Source organism: Neoarius graeffei, chromosome 12, assembly GCF_027579695.1.
Source record: "Neoarius graeffei isolate fNeoGra1 chromosome 12, fNeoGra1.pri, whole genome shotgun sequence".
Lineage (NCBI taxonomy): Eukaryota > Metazoa > Chordata > Actinopteri > Siluriformes > Ariidae > Neoarius > Neoarius graeffei.
In genome coordinates this window covers 76,311,599-76,334,821 of record NC_083580.1, presented here as the reverse complement: position 1 = coordinate 76,334,821, position 23,223 = coordinate 76,311,599, and the positions used below count along the sequence as shown (strand labels likewise).

General features: G+C 40.7%; 1 protein-coding gene across 3 annotated transcripts in view; it reads left to right on the top strand.

Annotated features, from left to right (window-relative positions):
- The window catches only part of aldh3a2b (aldehyde dehydrogenase 3 family, member A2b), a 41,453-nt gene extending 19,458 nt beyond the window's left edge, over positions 1–21,995 (top strand). For 2 of the 3 annotated variants that reach the window (XM_060936434.1, XM_060936435.1), the window contains exons 5-11: positions 233–441; positions 550–667; positions 2,100–2,241; positions 5,167–5,333; positions 6,530–6,629; positions 8,547–8,785; positions 10,683–12,316. In XM_060936434.1, coding sequence (XP_060792417.1) covers positions 233–441; positions 550–667; positions 2,100–2,241; positions 5,167–5,333; positions 6,530–6,629; positions 8,547–8,785; positions 10,683–10,700 — 993 coding nt within the window. In that variant the 3' untranslated portion in view covers positions 10,701–12,316. Of the gene's footprint in view, positions 1–232; positions 442–549; positions 668–2,099; positions 2,242–5,166; positions 5,334–6,529; positions 6,630–8,546; positions 8,786–10,682; positions 12,317–21,864 lie in introns of those variants that run through there. The other variant, XR_009655800.1, reaches the window with a different exon arrangement.
- Positions 21,996–23,223: the final 1,228 nt, after the last annotated feature.

The following is a 23,223-nucleotide window of genomic DNA, read 5'->3' as shown; positions in this document are numbered from 1 at the left end:
AATAAACCACTTCATGTCATGCTGATATGAGAAAATAATCATCTTCAGGATGGCATCGGCGCTCCAGGTCACATCAGCCTGTGATACATGACATCATCATTGATTATTTTCCTATAACACATCCCCAAGTGTGTTGTTTCAGACATGTTTAATGCTATTCGTATTCGTTTATTCAGATTTTCACACAGTCGCCTGTTTCTGTAAGTGAAATAAACTCATGTGGTTATTCCAGGAGATGTTCCCAGTAGTTACTGGTGGAGTCGCAGAGACTCAGGAGCTGCTGAAGCAGAGATTTGATCACATCTTCTACACCGGTAACTCCCTGGTTGGGAAAGTGATCATGGAGGCAGCCGCTAAACACCTAACTCCTGTTACTCTGGAGCTGGGAGGAAAGAGCCCCTGCTACATCGATAAGAAGTGCGATCTTAGCGTCACCTGCCGGTGAGTCTGATCAACCCAGGTTTTTCGATCAAATCAAACATTTGTAGGAACTTAAAGGTACTCTATGATTAGTATGGCATGATATTTTTATATTTTACAATTGTGCAGCCGTATTGCTTGGGGAAAGTACACAAATTGTGGCCAAACATGCATCGCACCAGATTACATCCTCTGTGACCCGAGCATCCAGGACAGAGTAATAGAAGAGATCAAGAAGAACGTGAAGGTATGTTTATGACTAATTCAGATCTAAACGTTCTACGTTCTACGATGACCATAGCTGTATCTTCAGTAGTTTTGGAAAGTTTTGTTTTGTTTGTTAGCTCATCTGACGATAAGGCCATGAGCTGTTGCCATGGCGTGGCGTCCATTGTCCGTCCGTCGTCCACAATTCACTTAAATCGTATCTCCTCCTAAATCAGCTCCCCACGGATTTCTGTTCCGATTGTTTTGTTTGAAAAAACTCATCACTCTGCACAAAACTTAGTCGTTGTTTTGTCAGATTTTTCGCTAACAAGTTACTAATTAGGCCAAATTAACAAATTTTCCAGGCCTCTCACTAGAATTGTATCTCCTCTCTCAGTTCTCATCTGATTTCAGTTCCGATGTTTTAGGTCAGTCTTCTATCAGGGAACAAAACTTGATTGTTTGTTTATTGATTTTCCTGTTGTAAACAATTTGTTTACAGCTTTTTTTATTTTCAGTTAAATCGTATCTCCTCCCTCCTTCAGTTCTCAATGGATTTCAGTTCTGATTGTTTTATTTGAAAGAATTAGACTTTCTGAACAACCCTTGGTCACTGTATTGTCAATTTTTGCTAACAAACTGCTAATTAGGTCACCTTAACGAGTTTTCAGACTTTTCACTAGAATTGCATCTCCTCTCTCATTTACCATGCAAATTCAGGGCACGATTCGGACTCAAGTCTGAGTCCTGGCCTCGAGTACTACAAGCCTGTCCTTCACATAAATTTGGGTGGAGTAAATATGCAAATGAAGTTACGTAGCCATGACAGAAGACGCTGGTAAAACCAGCAGTGTGTGACAGCAGTGTGTACGATTTTCACGGCTGCAGTACTGCATAGCCACAGCAAGGTGAAATAAGCCACGCCCCCAGGTAAACTTTTCATTTTCTGCAGATTGTTGCTCTGTGAGCATTTTGAGCCAGATGGTTGCGACGGAATGCTACAGTAGTCCTTGTAAGCCTCACGTATGCCTCAAGGATGCTCACGGATACCTTCATGGTTGCGACAGATAAATGAATTCATCCAGCGCTTAACCCACAGCAATGTTCAACACAACAAAACTTTCCAGGGGTGGAAGCCACACCATCTTGGTTGTCAAGGTAGCTCCCTGGCTCTCACATATTCCAATGGAAGGGCCGGGAATGCGTGCTGGTTGACCCCCAGAAGACTCAAAATCGTATACCGGTGTCTACCATGAAGCGAGTCCAGCTATGTGAGACCTTAGCTTAAGTTTCACGAGACATACTGTACATGTGTTGAGAGAGTGTCGGGATGGTGTGAGGTCCACACCAAGACAGGCTCTGCGTGGACAAGGTGAAGAGGTTTTGGGACGTATTAAAGCCCAGTTGAGCAAGTTGTGAACATGCATTGAAGCTGAGCACTTTATGATTTTCATGCTGCTGTTCTTTTTAAGGAATTCTACACAGAAGATCCCAAAACCTGCCCTGACTATGGACGCATCATCAACCAGCGCCATTTCAAGAGAGTGATGGCGTTGATGGAGGACAGCACGGTGGCGATGGGAGGAGAAAATGACGAGTCTGAGTGCTACATTGGTAAATACTGTTATCTCTGATGCTAGCATGTTTGTACCCCGTCTCTAGTGCAGTATTTATAAAGTGTGTTAGTTTTGGAATGGTGAAATGGTGACACCTTTACAGCTAACACCAGTTAAGAAGGTTTTATTTAAAGGGCTGATGACACGTTTTTGACATCTTTGGCGATGTTTTATAACATAAAAAGTAATTCCTGATGATCCATATATTAATTCACGAAGGCGCCTATTTTACAAGTTATGATAAAAAACGCGGCTATTTGGGCAAATTTGACGGGGCTGCAGCACCCAGGAGACGAAAGAGGAGGAGGAGCTATATGACGTCAGCGAAAGAACCTTCCTCCTAACTTACCAGTTTGTTGTTGATGTGACAGGTGTTCAGTTTGTCATTATTAGTATTATATATATATATATATATATATATATATATATATATATATATATATATATATAGTTAAGTATTATGCCTTCGCGTTGTGTTGCTGGCTTTTGCTCCAAAACCCACAAGGATGGGGTAAGTTTGTAAAGAGACCCAATTTATACCAGTGGCTATAAATGCCACCACAGGTTCTATGGGCAACTAGTGACACGGAAATCAGGGAAACAAACCAGGAGAATAAAAGTTAAGAAAATATTTTATTTTTACAAAGTCATCAATAAAAACATAATTAGAACCAGATAAAAAAAATACATAAACAGTAGGGGTGGCACGGTTCACAAAAGTCGCGGTTCGGTACGTATTGCGGTTTGAGGTCTGCGGTTCGGTACGTATTGCGTTTTTTTTTTTTTAAATCTTAAGTACTCTGTATTTGGGCATATAGCCTACTATTTACCTTAAGTAAACATAGTTTAGGATACAGCATTTAAGAGAGGTTAAAATTATAGTTACAATGAAATAATCATGCACAAACTGAGTTTGAGTTGACATAAGCACATTTTATGAACAATCTCTGATGAAAAGCCAGGTAGTATTTTGAAACAGCAAGAGGGAAGACATGGATGATTTCAACAGCTTTTTTATTTACTACAGTATTTATACAAAGTGTCAGGAGTGTTTGCTGCCATGTTGTGGCATCTAGAGGAACCAGGTGTCTTTTGTCACATACAGAGTTTTCATAATTGGAAGAAATAAAAATGAGTTCTTAAAGCTTACTTTTGAACAGATGTGTGTGTTAAAACTTAAACTTTTATGTGGCGTCCAACCAACCACCTATATACAAAAACCGAATCAAAAACTCTTCTAATCCCTGAGAGTGAGGATGTATTTTTTCACTTGAAATTAAAGTGCAGTGTTTTGAAACGTATGGCTGGATTTCTTATCTAATCTTAAAGTGCCACTGTATTCTTAGAACGATTTATAACAAAATACACACACAGCCAATATAAAATATTGCAATAAAACCAATCACTGCACTGTTTAAAACAAACCTCCCCTCCTCTCGCCGGAAAAAAAAAAATCTAGTTCGCCCATTATCCTGTGTCATTCTGAGATGCGCAGATAGACAGTAAAGGGAATTCCGAATTCCCTTTACTGTCTATCTGCGCATCTCAGAATGACACAGGATAATGGGCGAACTAGATTTTTTTTTTTTTTCCGGGCGCCGCGGTACGCCGGAAATCCGGCGCGGCGCCGGAACGCTATCACCCCTGTTCGCGCGAAAGAGAACCACGTGGTTTCATACAGGCATTCGGCTTTTTTTTTTTGGCGAACGTCTTAAATAGGGGTACCGCGGTTTATACGCGTATTGCACCGCAACAGGCGTATCGTACGGTTTGGTTTTTTTCCCATAACCGTGCCAAGCCTAATAAACAGGCAAACCAGACAGCAGATGCAAAGTGCTATGTGCTTAATTAAATAAATCACAGTCTGTGAGCAGAAGGTAATCGGATGAGTATACAAGTGCTCAGCAAAATACTACGACCACACAAAAACACTGCAATTTATGGACTGAGACACCCTCATCCGCCAATTAATATGAAACGGCTTCAGGTGCACCTGTGACAGCCAGCGCAGCTGAACCCCGCCCCCAGCGCTCCGCGTACCAGCCTACAAGTTTATTCAAGTTTCCCAGAGATCCCGAGATGCATGCGAAGTGGGTGAAGCAAGTCAGGCGCACTCACCAACATCCGTCCTGTGCTCTGAACACTTCGATTTGGATTGTTTTGGCACCTTCCTAGCTTAAAAGAATCTCTTGGGTGTTCAGTTCAGCACAAATGTGTTACTACCATCAGCGGTGCCTACAGTCAGTGTTGCCAGATTGGGAGGTTTCCCGCCCAGTTGGGTGGTTTCAAGTGCATTTTGGTGGGTTTTGAACAGTATCTGGCAACACTGCCTACAGTATTCCGGCGACTCCTCCAAAGACAGTCCTCCTGTCAGAACATGTGTTGTGAAACGACATAAGATAAAGGTACGTAGAGCTATAGATTCTACATGATAATCATAAATGTAATCATAAAGTCGGCGTGATATCAGTCATGTATTTGCTTGTGAAAGCTTGCGGCTTTCATGTAACTGCCGCCTAGCAACGAGAGGCAAAGGGTAAAGAGGGTAGGCTATCATAGATTCTATTTGGAAGAGATCAACACAATTCTAGACTCCCAGAAGAGGAAGAGCTAGCACTAGAGAGTTCACCGGCGTTTTCATGCGCCATTTCCATTGAGTAGAACCAGAGTAGAACAGCCAGTGAACCGCAGCGTGTTCTTCCGCTGACGTCACAGCATGGCCGCGAGCCACGGACCCAGTTTTCTTGCGCTGTGCAATTAAAAGTTGGATATTTGCATAACAACAGCTTCTTTTCACGTAATTATAACAGAAATCTAACATGTTTGCCATGTTGTATAGTTTATTTAAGAAATTGCATAGAGTCATGTTCGTGTCATCAGCACTTTAAGGCTGGTGTTCGTACTGTGTGCTTTCGTTACACAGCTCCAACAGTCTTAAGAGATGTCAAGCCTGAAGCAAAGGTCATGCAGGAAGAGATCTTTGGACCCCTTCTGCCTATCCTGAGTGTTGGAAGTGTGGATGAGGCCATCGACTTTATCAACCAGAAAGAGAAACCTCTGGCTCTCTACATCTTCAGCTCAGACAACAAGGTAGAAGCAGCATCTGGGATTAAACTCAAACTTCATGTCCACGTAGTTCTTCTTGCATATTCACAAACTATAGTTATTCATTTCAAGTTCAGATTTTGCAGTGTTTTTCCCCTTCGGTCTCAAATAATCCCTTTGTGCTATTTGAGAAAGCGAGGGGGAAAATCCTCAGTGCAAAATCTGAACGTGACATCATCGTGACATAAAACTGCTCTCAAACCGAAAGATCACAGGTGGACAAAAAGCACCAGAAGGTGACGTGTGAACCAGAACGTTAGATGCTTTTTGTATTCAGTAGTTGAAACCACCAGATGGCGCTGTGATATAAATTATGTTAAAAGGCCTCCATGAAACACTGTAGAAAAAGAATTAAAAGCAGAAGGTTTAAACATGGGAAATTTGAGATGATTAAATCAGCACTTGTTCATGTGGAGGTGTGGTTAAAGCGAGACGGTCTTTCGAGTTCATAAAATCGATGAAATGTAGTTCTCTCTGAAATGTGGTCATTGTTATATATGTTTATTTCTGTACTATCTCACAAAATATCAGGTTATTCTGTGGCTGGGAAGTTATTTAATTTGAGGGGATTAAAGCAAATAATGTGCATGAAATCGCTCGCTTCATGCAGTCGAGCAGACAGAGGAAGTCCGTGTGTGTGCGCATGCGCAGGTTTCCCTTTGAGCGTGCACTGACAGTTCCATCATTCTGTCACTAAATGAACAGCTGATCACACCGAGGCGCTCGCTGACCGCCGATATTTATTAGTTTGGTCCTGCGTTTCCTTTCCTTCATATATAACATAACGTCTTTTCTTCTCGCTTTCTTTCTGTTACTGTAGTCAGTCTTTCACGTTTCATTCGCACACTCACGTCCTCCATTTTTCTCTCCTGTTTCAAATTTGTATCCCACAATGCCTTGCGTGAATGGGGAAAGCCCACCACGTAATGCATGACGTAGTATCTTGAATTGGGTCATGGTGAAGAAGGAAAAAAATAACGGAGAATTTAGGGCCACATGGCCTTAAATTCATTAATTGTTCTATTCAAATTCAGTAGCTTTCAATCAACTCAACAAAAATAATTGAGTGTTGGGGAAAATTCTTTTCATGACCTACACTTGAAAAATCTGAAAGGCAGTCTAGCTTTAATTCAAAAATAATTTCAAAATGATGTATTATTTGTGCTCTTTTCTTGCTTTAGCTCATCAAACGTATGATCTCAGAGACTTCCAGTGGAGGTGTTTTGGCCAATGATTGCTTGGTCCAATTCTCAGTCAGCTCCCTGCCTTTTGGTGGTGTTGGTAAGTAGATGACCTACACACTCAAACAATCACAGCATTATTCATTATTATGGCCAAGTTCTTGCCCAAACTGATAATCCCATCACCAGTTTTTCTTTCGCTAATCAGACACAAGGTACGCCACCACACTTGCCGGAGCACTTGGGGATTAGATGCCTTGCTCAAGAGCACTTGAGCCAATCCTGCTGGTTCAAGGAATCAAACCAGTGACCCTTTGGTCCCAAAGCTGTTTCTCTAACCATGTGGCCATGGCTTCTCTGAAGTATCATTTATGCATTATTACTGGACTTTTAGGGGAAGCCGTGTCCTAATGGTTAGAGAAACAGCTTTGGGAGCAAAAGGTCACTGGTTTGATTCCCTGGACCAGCAGGAATGGCTGAAGTGCCCTTGAGCAAGGTACCTACTCCCCTGGTTGTGTTGTACTTCACCCTGGATAAGAGTGTCTGCTATTTGCCTGTAATGTGAGACAGATTTTACAGACAGGAAGAATTCAAGCATTTAATAGAATCTCATAATAAATGTGTCACGTTCATTATGTCTTCTTATTAAATCAAGTCATTAGTTTTCTTTTGTTACAGACATGTAAAAGTTTTTTACTTTACCTGACATGTTTCGACGGTGTAACTTCCGTCTTCATCAGAGGGTCACCCGGATGTTGGTGTGTGACGTGCTTTTGTAATCAGCTGATGTTACGGAGGTGTGCCCTCCCCGTCAACATTGACAGGTCGGTCACACCTCCCGCTGTCAGTGTTGCCCCCTCAGGACGGCGCTCCAACATTGACCGACCTGTCAATGTTGACGGGGAGGGCACACCTCCGTAACATCAGCTGATTACAAAAACACGTCACACACCAACATCCGGGTGACCCTCTGATGAAGACGGAAGTTACACCGTCGAAACATGTCAGGTAAAGGAAAAAACTTTTACATGTCTGTAACAAAAGAAAACTAATGACTTGAATAGAATCTCATGGTAGCATCATTTCTGTGGAGTTTGGAAGCTGAGAAAAGTGTATGGAAATTAATTTCCTATATTTTATTCATATACATGTCATGTTTAGTAGGTTTTTTTTCTGATTTGTTGTGTATTTAATACATTTTTATATTTCTGCAAGTGTTTTTTTTTTTCTTAGACTTGAACTTGGAGGATGAGATTGAAACAAAATGTAATTAAAATGTATGGGTTAGATTTAAAAACAAAACAAAACCTAGAACCCTAAAAATACAAATCTCAAAAATGCAGTCTTTATATAAATTATGGACTGTGATTGGCTAAATGTTGAATTTGACCACTGAAAGTGTTAATATTTCCTCGGGAATCACAGATGCTTCAGCTTTGGCTTAATTCTCATAAAATCTTGATTTGAATTTTTAAGATTTGTATTTTTTGGTTACACTTTAAATACATAAAAATATTTAATAGGATATGTGTAGGGCGGCACGGTGGTGTAGTGGTTAGCACTGTCGCCTCACAGCAAGAAGGTCCGGGTTCGAGCCCCGTGGCCGGCGAGGGCCTTTCTGTGCGGAGTTTGCATGTTCTCCCCGTGTCCGCGTGGGTTTCCTCCGGGTGCTCCGGTTTCCCCCACAGTCCAAAGACATGCAGGTTAGGTTAACTGGTGACTCTAAATTGACCGTAGGTGTGAATGTGAGTGTGAATGGTTGTCTGTGTCTATGTGTCAGCCCTGTGATGACCTGGCGACTTGTCCAGGGTGTACCCCGCCTTTCGCCCGTAGTCAGCTGGGATAGGCTCCAGCTTGCCTGCGACCCTGTAGAAGGATAAAGCGGCTAGAGATAATGAGATGAGATGAGGATATGTGTACATTTATTTGAGAATTCATTAAAAATGCCAGTTATTTGTTTGAGCTAATACAGTACAGTATTTCAGGTTTAAAACTAAATGCATGGCGCCCCCTGCAGGTAACAGCGGGATGGGCTGCTACCACGGCAAGTTTACCTTCGACCAGCTGAGTCACCTGCGAGCCTGCCTCATCAAACAGCTGAGGATGGAAGGAATGAACAGCGTGCGCTACCCACCACACACAGCGAAGAAACTGGACTGGGCTCGCTTCTTCATCCTCAGACAGATGAAGATGGGCAAGCTGGTTCGCGTGGCTCTCACCGCACTGCTGTTTGTCGCCGCTGCCGTCATGGTTCAGGTAAAAACTTTCAACCTGATTGTGGCACTGTGATGACATGAATAACCTTGGATAGATTTTTCAAATTTTCACTGCAAATACAAATGTGAACAGTGTATCTTGTTTAACTGTTTATATACTGTACACCAATCAGCCATAACATTAAAACCACTGACAGGTGAAGAAGTGAATAACACTGATTATCTCATTACAGTGGCACCTGTCAAGGGGTGGGATATATTAGTATTAGGCAGCAAGAGAACAGTCACTGGGTCTGAACATCTCCAAAATGGCACATCTTGTTGGGTGTTCCTGGTATGCAGTGGATAGTGGTCCAAGGATCCAAAGGACAACCGGTGAACCGGCGACAGGGTCATGGGTGTCGAAGGCCCATTGATTTGCATGGAGCACAAAGGCTAGAACATATGGTCCAATCCAGAAGAACTACTGTAGTACAAACTGCTGAAAAAGTTAATGCAGACACCTCTCTGTTTTAGCTCTTCTGTTCTTCTGGATTGGACCATATGTTCTAGCTTTCGTGGCCCATGCAAATCAATGGGCCTTCGAAACCAATGACCCTGTCGCCGGTTCACCGGTTGTCCTTTGGATCCTTGGACCACTTTTATTCAGTACTAACCACTGCATACTGGGAAAACCCCACAAGATGTGCCGTTTTGGAGATGCTCAGCCCCAGTCATCTCGCCATCACAATTTGGCCCTTGTCGAAGTCACTCCTTACGCTTGCCCATTTTTCCTGCCTCCAACATATCAACTTCAAGAGCTGACTGTTCTCTTTCTTATTGCCTAATATATCCCACCCCTTGACAGGTGCCACTGTAATGAGATAATTTACAGTTATTCCAAGAAATCGAGTCGTACATGAGCTGATAGCCGATGAGGCGCGTAGCACTGAGTTGGCTATAAGCCGTATACGACGAGACTGAGTGGAATAACTGTTTTATTCTATCCACATTTACTGGATTTTGAGAAACAGAGCATTTTTATTTAGATTTTTTGCAAATTTGATAAATGAAAACTTTATACAAAACATCTGACAAAATAATTTCCGCTTAGAATGTAAACAAACCGGCGAAATGACAGGAGCAGTTTGTGAAAAATAATAATAATAATTCTTGAAAAATTAAAAAAAGACCTGTTCTGTTCTTAACGTCAAATACTTTTATTCCATATTTTGTTGCTTTTTTTAATCCCCCGCTGGCCAAAAGGCCCGAAGGGGGATTGTGTCGTTGTGATGTCTGTCTGTCTGTCCGTCCCGGGAAGGGTGCTCACCTTCTGAAATCAACTCCTCTCACAATTTTTGGAGGAATTTCATGAAACTTGGCAGGAATCTTTGTTATATGTCGGTAATACATATATTGTAATTTCCTTAAATTAGGTCACATTTTACCAGAGTTACAGCCCTTAATTAACAAAGTTATAATTTGACAATTTCATGAGAGTGTGTTTTCCTTCTGAAATCAACTCTTCTCACAATTTTTGGAGGAATTTCACGAAACTTGACAGGATTCTTTGTTATATGTTGGTAATATGCATATTGCAATTTCTTTCAATTCAGTTGCATTTTACCAGAGTTATGGCTGAGTTGCCAGCGGGGGATGTTGTGCTCTCAGAGCACTCGTTTTGTATTTTTTGGGGTTTTGTTTTCGAGTAGAGTTTTTATTTCGTCCTCGGTTAGTTCAGGAACACGCGCCGCCATTTTGTTTTTCTCTCCTCATGGTATATGAGCTGATATCCTAGTAGTAGAGTAGCCAGTCAGAGCACACGATTGCTCATATCCAGTGAATGTGGATAGAATAATCAACGTGATTCACTTCTTCACCTGTCAGTGGTCAGATTGTTATGGCTGATCGGTGTATACTATACGTCAAATGACTTAAAAACTATTTCTTCTTTTCAGAGATTCCTCACTGACTGAAAGAGTAACACTAATGCAGAGAATTTATCTCCATTTTTGAGGAAATCAACCAATCAGGATCGTCAATTATCCCCAGTTGGTCCACTTCCCTGCCTTAATCTGAACAGCCTTGAAAGTACAGTAGTTGTTTTTAAATAATTTCTTTTAACAGTGCTGCATCTAATGAAGAATCCAAATTCAGTGCATGCTGATTAATAATGATTTCTGAATGTGACGTGAATATTAACAGCACATTAATCTGTTATTAACTTGCTTATTATACCGAGTTTCCCTGACTGACGTGTCGCCTTCGGGACGATTTTAATGAAGGAAAATGAATCATTTCACGGTTATTATGTAGCATTATAAGTGTGATAACACTATATTTGAAGGGCTTTTTAACATTCATAAGCATTGCATTGCATCTTTGTTTTTACATGAAAAAAACATCTCATCTCATTATCTGTAGCTGCTTTATCCTGTTCTACAGGGTCGCAGGCAAGCTGGAGCCTATCCCAGCTGACTACGGGCGAAAGGCGGGGTACACCCTGGACAAGTCGCCAGGTCATCACAGGGCTGACACATAGACACAGAACCATTCACACTCACATTCACACCTACGGTCAATTTAGAGTCACCAGTTAACCTAACCTGCATGTCTTTGGACTGTGGGGGAAACCGGAGCACCCGGAGGAAACCCACGCGGACACGGGGAGAACATGCAAACTCCGCACAGAAAGGCCCTCGCCGGCCCCGGGGCTTGAACCCGGACCTTCTTGCTGTGAGACGACAGCGTTAACCACTACACCACCGTGCCGCCCTGAAAAAAAAAAACATCTGTAAATTATTGTTCGACTGCTTGAAATTGATACTTCTTTTCCCTTATCTTGTCCGTGATTAGTTTCTTTTTGCCAGCACACTCAGGACACTTTGATAAAGTTATAGAACGTATACATAGTGCTTGATATCAACAAGACAACCGCAAATTGATTACCACTTCAGTCTGCATTTGAGCTTTGTAAATATGTGAAGTTGTACTGAAATGCTGATTTATAATCGTTTTGAATGCAGCTGTATACAATTACACTTACAGAATATAATATCCAAAAGATCCGATGACAAGTGGACGCTTCAGAGAAGATTTTATAGCAGACATCTTAATTCTTCATGCATGTGCATTTAGTAAAGACAGCGTCATAATTTCCAAGGTCAGAGAGGTGTTTCGTGGAGAGATCGTGAGTTCAAATCCCGATGATGCTACGGCTTTTTGATTTTTCATATCTCACTGTTCTGTCTATGTGCATGTATTCAGAAGAGGGCAGACAGCTACCTGGTTGGTAACTGTTCTGATAGTGAAGTGATGGCTGGTGGGTGGGACTTCGCAGTTGATCAAAATGCAAAAAGAGGGAAAATTCTCAAACGTTCTCCAACATTTGCATAACAGTAAGTGATGGTTCATGGAAAGCCTGACATAATTATCAAGTACTGTAATATTTTATAAAATATTGATGCATTGCTTCTGAATGTGTAATTAAGGCCCAGGTTATTATTATTATTATTATTATTATTATTATTATTATTATTATTAGATGTTACAGGTCAAAAAATTTCAACCTACACTGCAAAAAATGATATCTTGTTGAGAGAAAATCTCTTCAATATGGGTGAATTTATTGAATATTTCTTATTAGAAGATTATTAGAACTCAAATATAAGATTATTTAGCTTGGTTTTAGACACTTCTACTCATTTGAAGCTTTAAATTTTCTTATTCTGGTGGCAGATAATTTTGCAAATTTTAAGCATTGAATTCTAGAAAGAGGCAAAATGATCTGCCAATAGAATAAGAAAATTTAAAGCCTGAAATGAGTAGAATTGTCTAAAAGTAAGTTAAATAATCTTATATTTGAGTTCCAATAATCTTCTAATAAGAAATATTAGATAATATTAGATATTTTCTCTTAACAAGATATCGTTTTCTGTAGTGTAGGTGATTTTTTTTTTTTTTAACCCGGGTTAAAATTTTTAACCTAGTTCATAATTTCCAACCTAGGTAAAATTGTGGGTTTACCAATGCTTCCTACAGTCTATCACCTGGGACCTCAACAAAAAAATAAGGAACTCCCAACATCAGACTCTCCCCAACAATCTCCCACCTGGTCTCCTATATGTGGCAGATCACAGAATCCAGGGACACATGTCGGCCCGGGGGCATTTTGAGTTATTGACAGATTCAGAAAGTACAGTTTCTAAGCTTTCCAATGATGCCTTCCATGTGGAGATCTGACAATATTTGAAGAATGTGTGGCCTTTTGAAAGTGTATACTTCTTAAAACAGAAAAGGGAGAAAATCGCCCTCAAAGTTTTCCATCTCAGCTACTCTGGGTGTAGGGCGGGCACATAATGGTGCTCATTTGCATGACATTAAGGAAAGCCCTACCCCCTACTAGCTAGCACGATACTACTTTCATGTAAACAAAGTGTTAGGACTGGGACTGTTTTGGCCTCTAGAGGCCACTGTTATTTCCTTTTCTGGCCATGTTTGTTTTGGGCCTCTAGAGGTCACCACTGTGTTCTGTGTTTTGTTTTTGTCTTATTGCCTGTTTCCTGCCCCGCCCTGTCCTTAATTAGTTTGTGTATTTTATACCCCTGAGTTCAGTCCTCTTGTCACAGAGTCTTTGTGCTGTTATGTTTAGCTCTAGTAACCTCTGTTCCGATTTCCTCGCCCGTGTCTTTGTAGTTTTTGTACTTTGCTTTTTTTTTGGACTTTGTGTTTACCATTTTGGATCCTCTGAGCGTTTGTATTTTTGCCTCTTCTTTTCTGGTTTTTTGGCTCTTTGTTTCTTTGAACTTTTGTTTTTTTCCTGGTTATCTTCTGAGCGTTTGGATTATACTTTTGTTTTCACCTTGGATTGTACTGGTAATAATGGTACTGGTAATAATGGTAACCGTCGACCGCTTCTCCAAAGCTCTTAAGCTTATTCCGTTACCTGGTATCCCCACAGCATCCCAAACAGCTGAACTACTATTCTAGCAGGTATTCAGATATTATGGTCTCCCTAAGGACATAGTCAGCAACCGGGGCTCTCAATTTGTCTCATGCTTCTGGACATGCTTCATGGAAAGATTGGGGGTATCTGTGAGCCTCACGTCTGGATACCATCCCCAGTCAAACAGCCAAGTAGAGAGGGCTAATCAAGAAATTGCCTGTTTCTTAAGAATCTTCTGCATGCGTAACCAGGGGGACTGGGCATGCTTCCTTCCGTGGACCGAGTGTGCACAGAACTGTCTCAGACACTCTGCAACTCAACTAACACCATTTCAGTGCATACTTGGCTACCAACCATCCCTGTTCCCTTGGGACAACATGCCAAGCCAAGTACAAGCCGTAGATGAATGGTTTTCATGCAGCGAGACGATATGAGAGGAGGTCCATCAATGGCTTGAAACTATCAACACCAAGTATAAAGAATCTGCTGACAAACATAGAGCAAACAATCTAGACTTTTCCCCAGGCGACAGAGTATGGATAGCCACAAGAAACCTAAGAGAACCCAACACCTGTAAAAAAAAAACTTCAGCCACAATATATCGGACCATTCAAGGTACTTTGTCACATCAACAAAATCTCGTACTGTCTAGAACTCCCCCCTCACAGCAGGTTATCCCCTACATTCCATGTCTCTAACCTAAAACCTGCCATTCCAGGCCCCCTTGCTGAGAATGTACCTGTCCAGGAGCACCCAGCTCTCAACATAGAGGGTGAACCCATCTACCAGGTAAATAAGATCCTCAACTCTAGAAGAAGAAGAGGACAAGTTGAGTACCTGGTAGATTGGGAAGGCTATGGACCCGAGGAACAAATCTGTCTGTCCGCTAAGGACATTCTAGACATATTCCTCAAGCAGGAGTTCCATGCCCTACATCCTGACAAACTAGCACCCAGAGGTAGGGGGCTCCCAGAGGAAGCTCCTCGGGGGGGTTCTGTCAGTAAACCTGCTGAGAATGCTTTGACTACAAACATGGACACCCTGAACTACAATCCCCAAGACTCACAGCGCCCTCTGTCTCCTGATTACTAATCACAGCTGCCACTCACTCACACTTTTCCAGTGTGAAGTATCGTTCTGCTCCCTCAGTTCATACCAAGCCTTATATCTTTCTGATTGCCTTTCGTATTTCTGACTTTTGCTTATCCTCTCACATTTTCGCTCTTTGTCTTTCCCCTATTACGTTGTTTGCTGATCGCCCGACCCACGCTAGTTTATCAACCTCGATTTCAGTCTCTCGTCTTGGCTCTGTTTACTGTTTGCATCCCGCTCCCTTCTGCACATACATCCGTAAGTGCCTGCATTCTGATGTGGTTTTTTTAAACTCTTTATTCCTTTTTCAATTAACATTGGTACGAATAAGACAAACACCACATCCAAAAAGAAAAAACAAAAACGCCTACACTTGACATTAGGCACAACACACAATTGAAATGGGCGGGAGGGGTACTACTCGCTTCAGTCTTATTAATCTGATCTCATAACAGCTGAGAACTTGACCCATCCTTCATCTTGTACACAGTCCATTTAGACCAGAGTTGTGTATGGGTCCCTGCTTTAGTCCTTAGAGAATGAGTCTGTTTTTCCATGGAGTCCACTTCCTCTCCGATGTCCTGCCACTTTCCGGACTTGGGGGATCACATTTCAACCAGTTCCTTGTAATTGCCTTTTTGCATGCAAGTATCAGAATTTTGAAGAGATAGATGTCCTTGGTTTGAAACATGGCACCAGGTATCAATCCCAGGAGCACAATCCTGGGGTCCTTGGGAATCTTGAAACCAAATACCGGTATATCCTCAAGAATTTGAAAAACTCTGTCCCAAAATGGTTGCAGTTTTGTACATGACCAAAACATATGCGAGTGTTCGGCATTCATGTGCCCACTGTCAGTAACAGCGTTGCGAGCACAAGCTTGAAACAGCCTCCAAACATGGCCACCATGAACAACACTTCCCAAGAACTGCAGCACCCTCTGTCCCCAGCTTATTAATTACACCGGTCACTCATTTCCTCCGTAACCAGCTTCCCTATTTAAACACCACTCTCACTCCCGATCAGCACGAAGTATTGTACAGTGTTTACCTCCTGTTGTTAACAAGCCATTTACTTTCTGCTGTTGACCTTTGTTTACGGTTTCCTCGACCTCGTCCCCTTGTCTCGCCTTCGTTATTCTGTTTGCCGATTGACCGACCTCTGCCTGTTTCTCTGACCACGATTCTCGTCTACTGATTTGGCTTCGTCTACAGTTTGCTTCTCCCGCTCTCCCCTGCGCCTGCATTCGTAAGTGCCTGTACCCTGACACCCACATTGTCTCCAGCATTGCTGCTGCATTCTTAATTGTTTACTTTTAATGTGAATTGTAATTTTTTTTAAAAATCGAATTGTTCTTCCATCCAAATTCCCTCCGTCTTTTACAGCTAGTGGAAGGTTGTTGTGTTTTACACAATCACTCTCTGACAGCTGAATGGTCATTTCCTGTTCCCATTTCAATTTAACATGCAGCGAATTTGCACCATTTTGTTTACCATTTTGTAAACTGGAAGGAGTGATTATACATTTTGAATTTATTAACGAGTCCAGTCTTATTTCATCAAGTAGTTTAAAATACAAAGTCTTTCCAAATCCTAAACCTAAACCGAGATATACTAAGTCTCACTAATACAAGTAGCAAATTATGAACTGGGCTAAAAATTCTAACCTAGGTTGAAAAATTCCACCTGACCTACAGTTCTGACCTGGAACATCGATACCTTTTAAGTAAAGTGTTAGTTTATAACACTGTACAAAATCTACCTTTTATAAACAGGGTAAAATTGTTCTTTACCTTCAAACGTAGTCAAATGCCAGCGACGTTATTCTGCTTGGAGGTCCATTATCACTCATTTCTTGATAGTAACTAAAATGTGTTGCTGAAGGATTTCCAGAAATGTACCTCGGAACCGGTAAATGTAGATCCAGATCTGCGCATGTGATTGTACTCTATTCTATTCTAACCAAGTTAGAATGAATCAGCTAATGATCAGGCTGTGGATGAAGTCAATTAGGTGTGTTGAAGCAGCGTACTTTGAACTGGAACTGACTCAAAATGAAGACGCAGTGTCATATTTTGGAATAACGACTTTTTCTAGCAATCATCATTTCAATCACAATTGAGAGGTCAGTACTGGGTGCAAATACTTTTTAATTTTTTTTAAAGTATTTGAACACTTTATAACTGTTTGGTCTGTCATTTCATTTCAGTTTGTTTTTCAAATTTAATGTCTCTGTTGGATATTAATGGCACTAATAAATGGATTTTATGAAGGCATTTTCTTACCTGTAGAATAAATTCATTTTTACAGAGATGAAACAGCATCTTGTGGTTTCTTCTTCATCTGTGAAACACTGATATGCGATCTGGATGTGTTTCAAAATTTTACAATAATCAATTCAGCCAAAACAGTATATTTTAGGTGTAATTTCAGTGGTAGGTCATCCATAAGGGCACCATGTAACTCATATTACTCTTCAGTAAGAGGTTTCATTCACACACATGCTACTCCATGCATTTTACATTACACTGAATCATTAATTACCTGTTTTGTGTGGTGCAAAATTTAAAAAATTGTTGCTAATTGAGAGATATACGCTGACGTTCCATTGATTTGCTCACCTTTCTAGATGTTCTGGGATGTTCAGTTGTGTTGCAGTGTGCTCACTGCTGCATTTAGGTCCATAGAGTTATTATTGCACCTAGTGGTCAAAAATGTGAACTGCAGTAATCGCTAGTAGAGGCCCTTTGAGGCAGGACTCATGCTGCCCCATGCTCACTCTATGAACATTTTCTGTTTTGGAGGAACAGCAGCAGGACAGTTAATAATGGTTACCAAATTGGGCTAGTTAGCTCATCCGGCTGTAGGCCAGGCTGGATGAGCTTATGCGATCACGGTTCGTCCATCCGTCATCGTCCGTCCACAATTTACAAAAATTGCTACTCCTCCGACAGGATTGATCAGATTTCGATCAAACTCACATTCAATGTTCTCCAGGTGGGTGTGCATAAAAGTTGTCAAGACAGTGGTGCCACTTGTCATATTTACAATTTTATGGGCATCAGAATTTTTTGAGTGACTCGTCACATTAAACGCTACTCTTCATAAACTGCTGGGACATTTTCACTGAAACTCACCCAGAAGACTCTAAAGATCACGAGTTTTTGTTCTGTTTTTGCAGATATTTGTTTTTGTTCCATTTTTTTTTCCTGAAGATGTATCCTTTTCCATTGCTGTGCTCTGCTTCCTCTCAAAACTAATGACACGCCCACTGATGTCATCACAGTTTGCTCTGGAAGAAAAATTCGCCTCAATGAGGCTGTAGCTCATACCAGCCACTGTTGTTGTGTGTGAATTTGAAATCCGATCAATCCTGTGGGAGGAGTTGCGATTTTTCTGAAATTGCATATGACCCCTGTGTAGCCGCATCCATGGCAGGTGGCGCCACCTGGTGAACAATTCTTGTTGGAATATATCTTTAGAGTCTTCTGGGTGAGTTTCAGTGAAAACATCCCAGCAGTTTACGAACAGTAGTGTTTGGTGTGACGAGTCACCTAGAATTTTCAAACACCCATAAAATCATAAATATGACAGGTGGTGCCACCGTCTTGACGACCTTTATACATACCAACCTGGGGAACATTCCGTAGGAGTTTGATCAAAACCTCATCACTCCTGTAGGAGGAGGAGTGATTTTTGTGAAATTGCACGTGACCCCTCTGGAGCCTTATCCATGGCAGGTGGTGCCACCTGGTGAATGATTCTTGTTGTAATATGTCTTTAGAGTCTTCTGGGTGAGTTTCAGTGAAAATATCCCAGCAGTTTACGAACAGTAGTGTTTGGTGTGACAAGTCCCCCAAAAATTTTAGACGCCCATAAAATCGTAAATATAACAGGTGGCCCCACCGTCTTGACAACTTTTATGCACACCCACCTGGAGAACATTGTATGAGGGTTTGATCGAAATCCGATCAATCCTGTAGGAGGAATAGTGATTTTTGTAAGTTGTGGACAGACGACGACGATGAATGTGGCCGGATGAGCTAATCAGCTATATTTCCTTCCAGCTGGGAACCAATTTTTCAGGTTCCGAACCAATTTATTTTTGGTTGTAACTCTGAACGGTTGAAAATTTGGTGCACAAATCAGAACAGAACCTGTTTCCTGTTGGTCGAAAAGAGGTATATGTAGAGTTTGCAGGTTCTCTTTGTGCCTGCATGAGTTTCCTGTAGGTGCCCTGGTTTCCTCCCATTTTCCAAAGACGTGCATTAAGTCAAGCGATTGGCTCCAGCTCAGCTACGACCTACAAAGAATGAATGAAAACTACTCTATCCATTTCTATTACATTAAATCTATTAAAGTATCTATTTATTTTGTTGATAATTAATACAACATTTAATAAAGGATGCTCTTTTCAACTATAAAAAAATTCTACCCAGAAACTATGATGATGAGTCATCTGAATATTCTTTACTTTGCGTGTTTGTCTCGTCCTGCACTGTGCAAACCTGTCCCTCCACTACACAGGAAGTGGATCTGTTGTCATCCAGGAACAAAAACATTCAGTCTTCATCTGACGTTAATAAACTATTTAATAATTATAACCATAGTCCATTTTCATTACTTAAAAAACCTTTATAACTGTCTGTGCTATTTACACTATCATGCTTTTTTTTTTTTTTACATTCTTGGACCACAAGTGCAACAGGCTGAACTGAGGCTACAATTAAACCATGTGCTCAAAGGAAGGAATTAGGAAGTTAAACTGGCTCTGCAAGCTGGAACATGTTTCGATGAAACCAACAAATCAAAGACAACACAGATGAAGCTTCTAGGATGTCAAGAGCGAGTATGCATGAATAACTGTGTAAACTGTTGAGTCCATAGACTTCAGTCATGACTCACATGTATTCTGATCAACAAAATTTTGCAATGTTTCAAAGCTATTTCACGTTAAAGAAACATCTTGTCGAGGATTATCAAGTGGAAGGTTTCAGTAAGTGAGGGAATGCATTAAGGAAAGTCAGCTGTTATTTGTGGCTTACAGTCAAAAGGAGAAAAAAAGGGACCAAACTAACTGCGCTTTCCATGTCGCTGTGGTGTAACACCATGTGTACCTTTAGTATGTATCTTTTAGCTAGAAAGCTCCAGTATATGTAAGCTAGTGTACCTACCTATAAAACTACCTGAAAATGGATTATGGTTCATTTATGTGTATTAATTCATTTTTAAATATTTACTATATCCATATAGTACAACCCCAATTCCAAAAAAGTTGAGATGCTGCATAAACAATGCAATAATTTGCAAATCACGGAAACCCTGTATTTCACTGAAAATAGTACAAAGACAACATATCAAATGGTGAAACTGAGAAATTTTATTGTTTTTTGAAAAATATATGTTCATTTTGAATTTAATATCAGCAACACGTTTCAGAAAAGTTGGTACAGGGGCGTGTTTACCACTGTGTTGCATCACCTCTACTTTTAACAACACTCTGTAAACGTTTGGGAACTGAGGAGACCAATTGCTGTAGTTTTGAAAAATAAAAGTTGTCCCATTCTTGCCTGATCTAATTTCAGTTGCTCAACAGTTCGGGGTCTCCTTTGTCATACTTTGCGCTTCATGATGCGCCAAATGTTTTAAATGGGAGACAGGTCTGGACTGCAGGCAGGCCAGTTTAACACCCGGACTCTTTTACTACGGAGCCATGCAGTTTTAATATGTGTAGAAAGCAGTTTAGCATTGTCTTGCTGAAAAAAGGAAGGCCTTCCCTGAAAAAGATTTTGTCTGGATGGCAGCATATGTACAAGCTACCCATGTCATGTGCTCTAATGCACCCTCATACTATTACAGATGCTGGCTTTTGAACTGTGCGCTGATAACAAACTGGATGGTCCCCCTCCTCTTTAGCCTGGAGGACGTGGTGTCCATGATTTTCTAAAAAGAATTTCTACTTTTGATTCGTCAGACCTCGGGACAATTTTCCACTTCACCTCAGTCCATTGTAAAAGAGCTTGGGCCCAGAGAAGGTGGCGGTGTTTCTGGATATTGTTTATATCTGGGTTTAACTTGCATTTGTGGATGCATTAAAGAACTGTTTTCACAGACGATGGTTTTCTGAAGTGTTCCTGAGCCCATACAGTGATTTCCACTATAGACACATGTCTGCTTTTAATGCAGTGTCTCCTGAGGGCCTGAAGATCACAGGCATCCAATGTCAGTTTTCAGCCTTGTCTCTTGCATACAGAGATTTCTCCAGATTCTCTGAATCTCATCTCATTCTCATCTCATTATCTCTAGCCGCTTTATCCTGTTCTACAGGGTCGCAGGCAAGCTGGAGCCTATCCCAGCTGACTACAGGTGAAAGGCAAGGTACACCCTGGACAAGTCACCAGGTCATTACAGGGCTGACACATAGACACAGACAACCATTCACACTCACATTTACGGTCAATTTAGAGTCACCAGTTAACCTAACCTGCATGTCTTTGGACTGTGGGGGAAACCGGAGCACCCGGAGGAAACCCACGCAGACACGGGGAGAACATGCAAACTCCGCACAGAAAGGCCCTCGCCGGCCACGGGGCTCGAACCCGGACCTTCTTGCTGTGAGGCGACAGCGCTAACCACTACACCACCGTGCCGCCATTCTCTGAATCTTTTAATGATATTATGTACCATAGATGATGTGAGTCACAAATTTTTTGCAGTTTTACACTGAGGAACGTCATTCTTAAATTGTTGCACTGTTTGCCCACGCAGTCTTTCACAGAGCGGTGAACCCCTCCCCATCATTACTTCTGAGAGACTCTGCCTCTCTGGGATGCTCTTTTCATACCCAATCATGTTACTGATGTGTTGCCAATTGACCTAGTTAGTTTTTTTCCCCCATTACACAACTTTCTCAGTCTTTTGTTGCCCTGTCCCAATTTTTTGAAATGCATTGCTGATATCAAATTCAAAATGAGCATATATTTTTCAAAAAACAATCAAATTTCTCAGTTTCAACATTTGATATGTTGTCTTTGTACTATTTTCAATGAAACTTATGGTATCCATGATTTGCAAATTGTCATTCTGTTTTTATGTTTTACACAGTGTCCCAAATTTTTTGAAATTGAGGTTGTACATTGTGGCAGCGGGGGCGTGGTCAAGCGCTGGTCTGTGACAGGAGGGTGGAGTCAGGGAAGGTAAGTGGCAGAATCACTACACCTGAGAGCAATTAACCTGTGTTTGTGTGTCTTCCCAGTGACCGCGCCCTATATAAGGAGGGAGAACGAGAGCAGAAAGGATCCCTGAACAAGACGCCAGTCGTGTGTGTGTCTGTTCGAGTTCAGAATTGCGAAACTGAAAAGTGTAGCAATAAACGCTATTTTGAACCTGATCTCTGTCCTGCCGTCCTCTGTGCTCCACCCACCAATACTGAACCGCCACATACATTTAACACATTTTAATATATATTTAAAGACAAATCTTACCTTATAGAAAGTTTAAAACAAATAAACAAACAAAACACTGATAAAAATGTATAATTATGAAATGCACCACAGGAAAAGAACTTAATGTATTGCAATTTGTTGGTGATATAATTCAAATACTTGTCAGCTTCCATGATCCATACACACATGTAAATAGTTGGGATGTTGTGGATTTCAGAAATGTATCATGCCTCAGCTATTTTTGCCAAACTTAGACAATGTGAAAATTCAAACAAAGATAAAAAAATTATCCCAATATACCTGAATTCACCCTCGTATTTTTTTTCTGAGAGTGTACTCACAGCACACCCATCATTATTATCTGTTATAGTGTTTATTTATACCCAAGTGTATCTTGCGTCATGTTGGTCAAGACTCCTTTCAACAAATTAAGGAACGAAAAAATCATGCCAGCATGGTGTTTCTAAGTGATATGGAAGTCTGTATCTGACAATTGAAAAAAAAAGTCACAACAAATATCATAATTATATGTTCTCATTATTATGACATACTATGTATATGTAGACATAATAATGACTTACAATTTCATAATAATGTGAATATTTTCTCAAAATTATGTATAGATAAATATAAATACAAATACTTAATATCTGATTATTATGAGATAGTAAGTGATAATTATCAGAAAGTTTCTCATATTTTTTATTATGAGAGAGCAAGTCATAATTAGTAGATACTAAGCCATTATCATAAGTTAGGACCTCGTTATTATGAGATAGAAAGTCATATTTGAGATACTAAGTCATAATTATCAGAAAGTTTCTCATATTTTATTATGAGACAGCAAGTCATAATTGAGATACTAAGCCATTATTACAAGATAGGAGCTTATTATTATTATTATTATTATTATTATTATTATAAGCTTGAAAACCATAATTTTGAGAGCAGAGCTCATTATTATGAGATAGAACATCATGATTGAGAAGATTTCATAATTATGAGATAGCAAGTTATA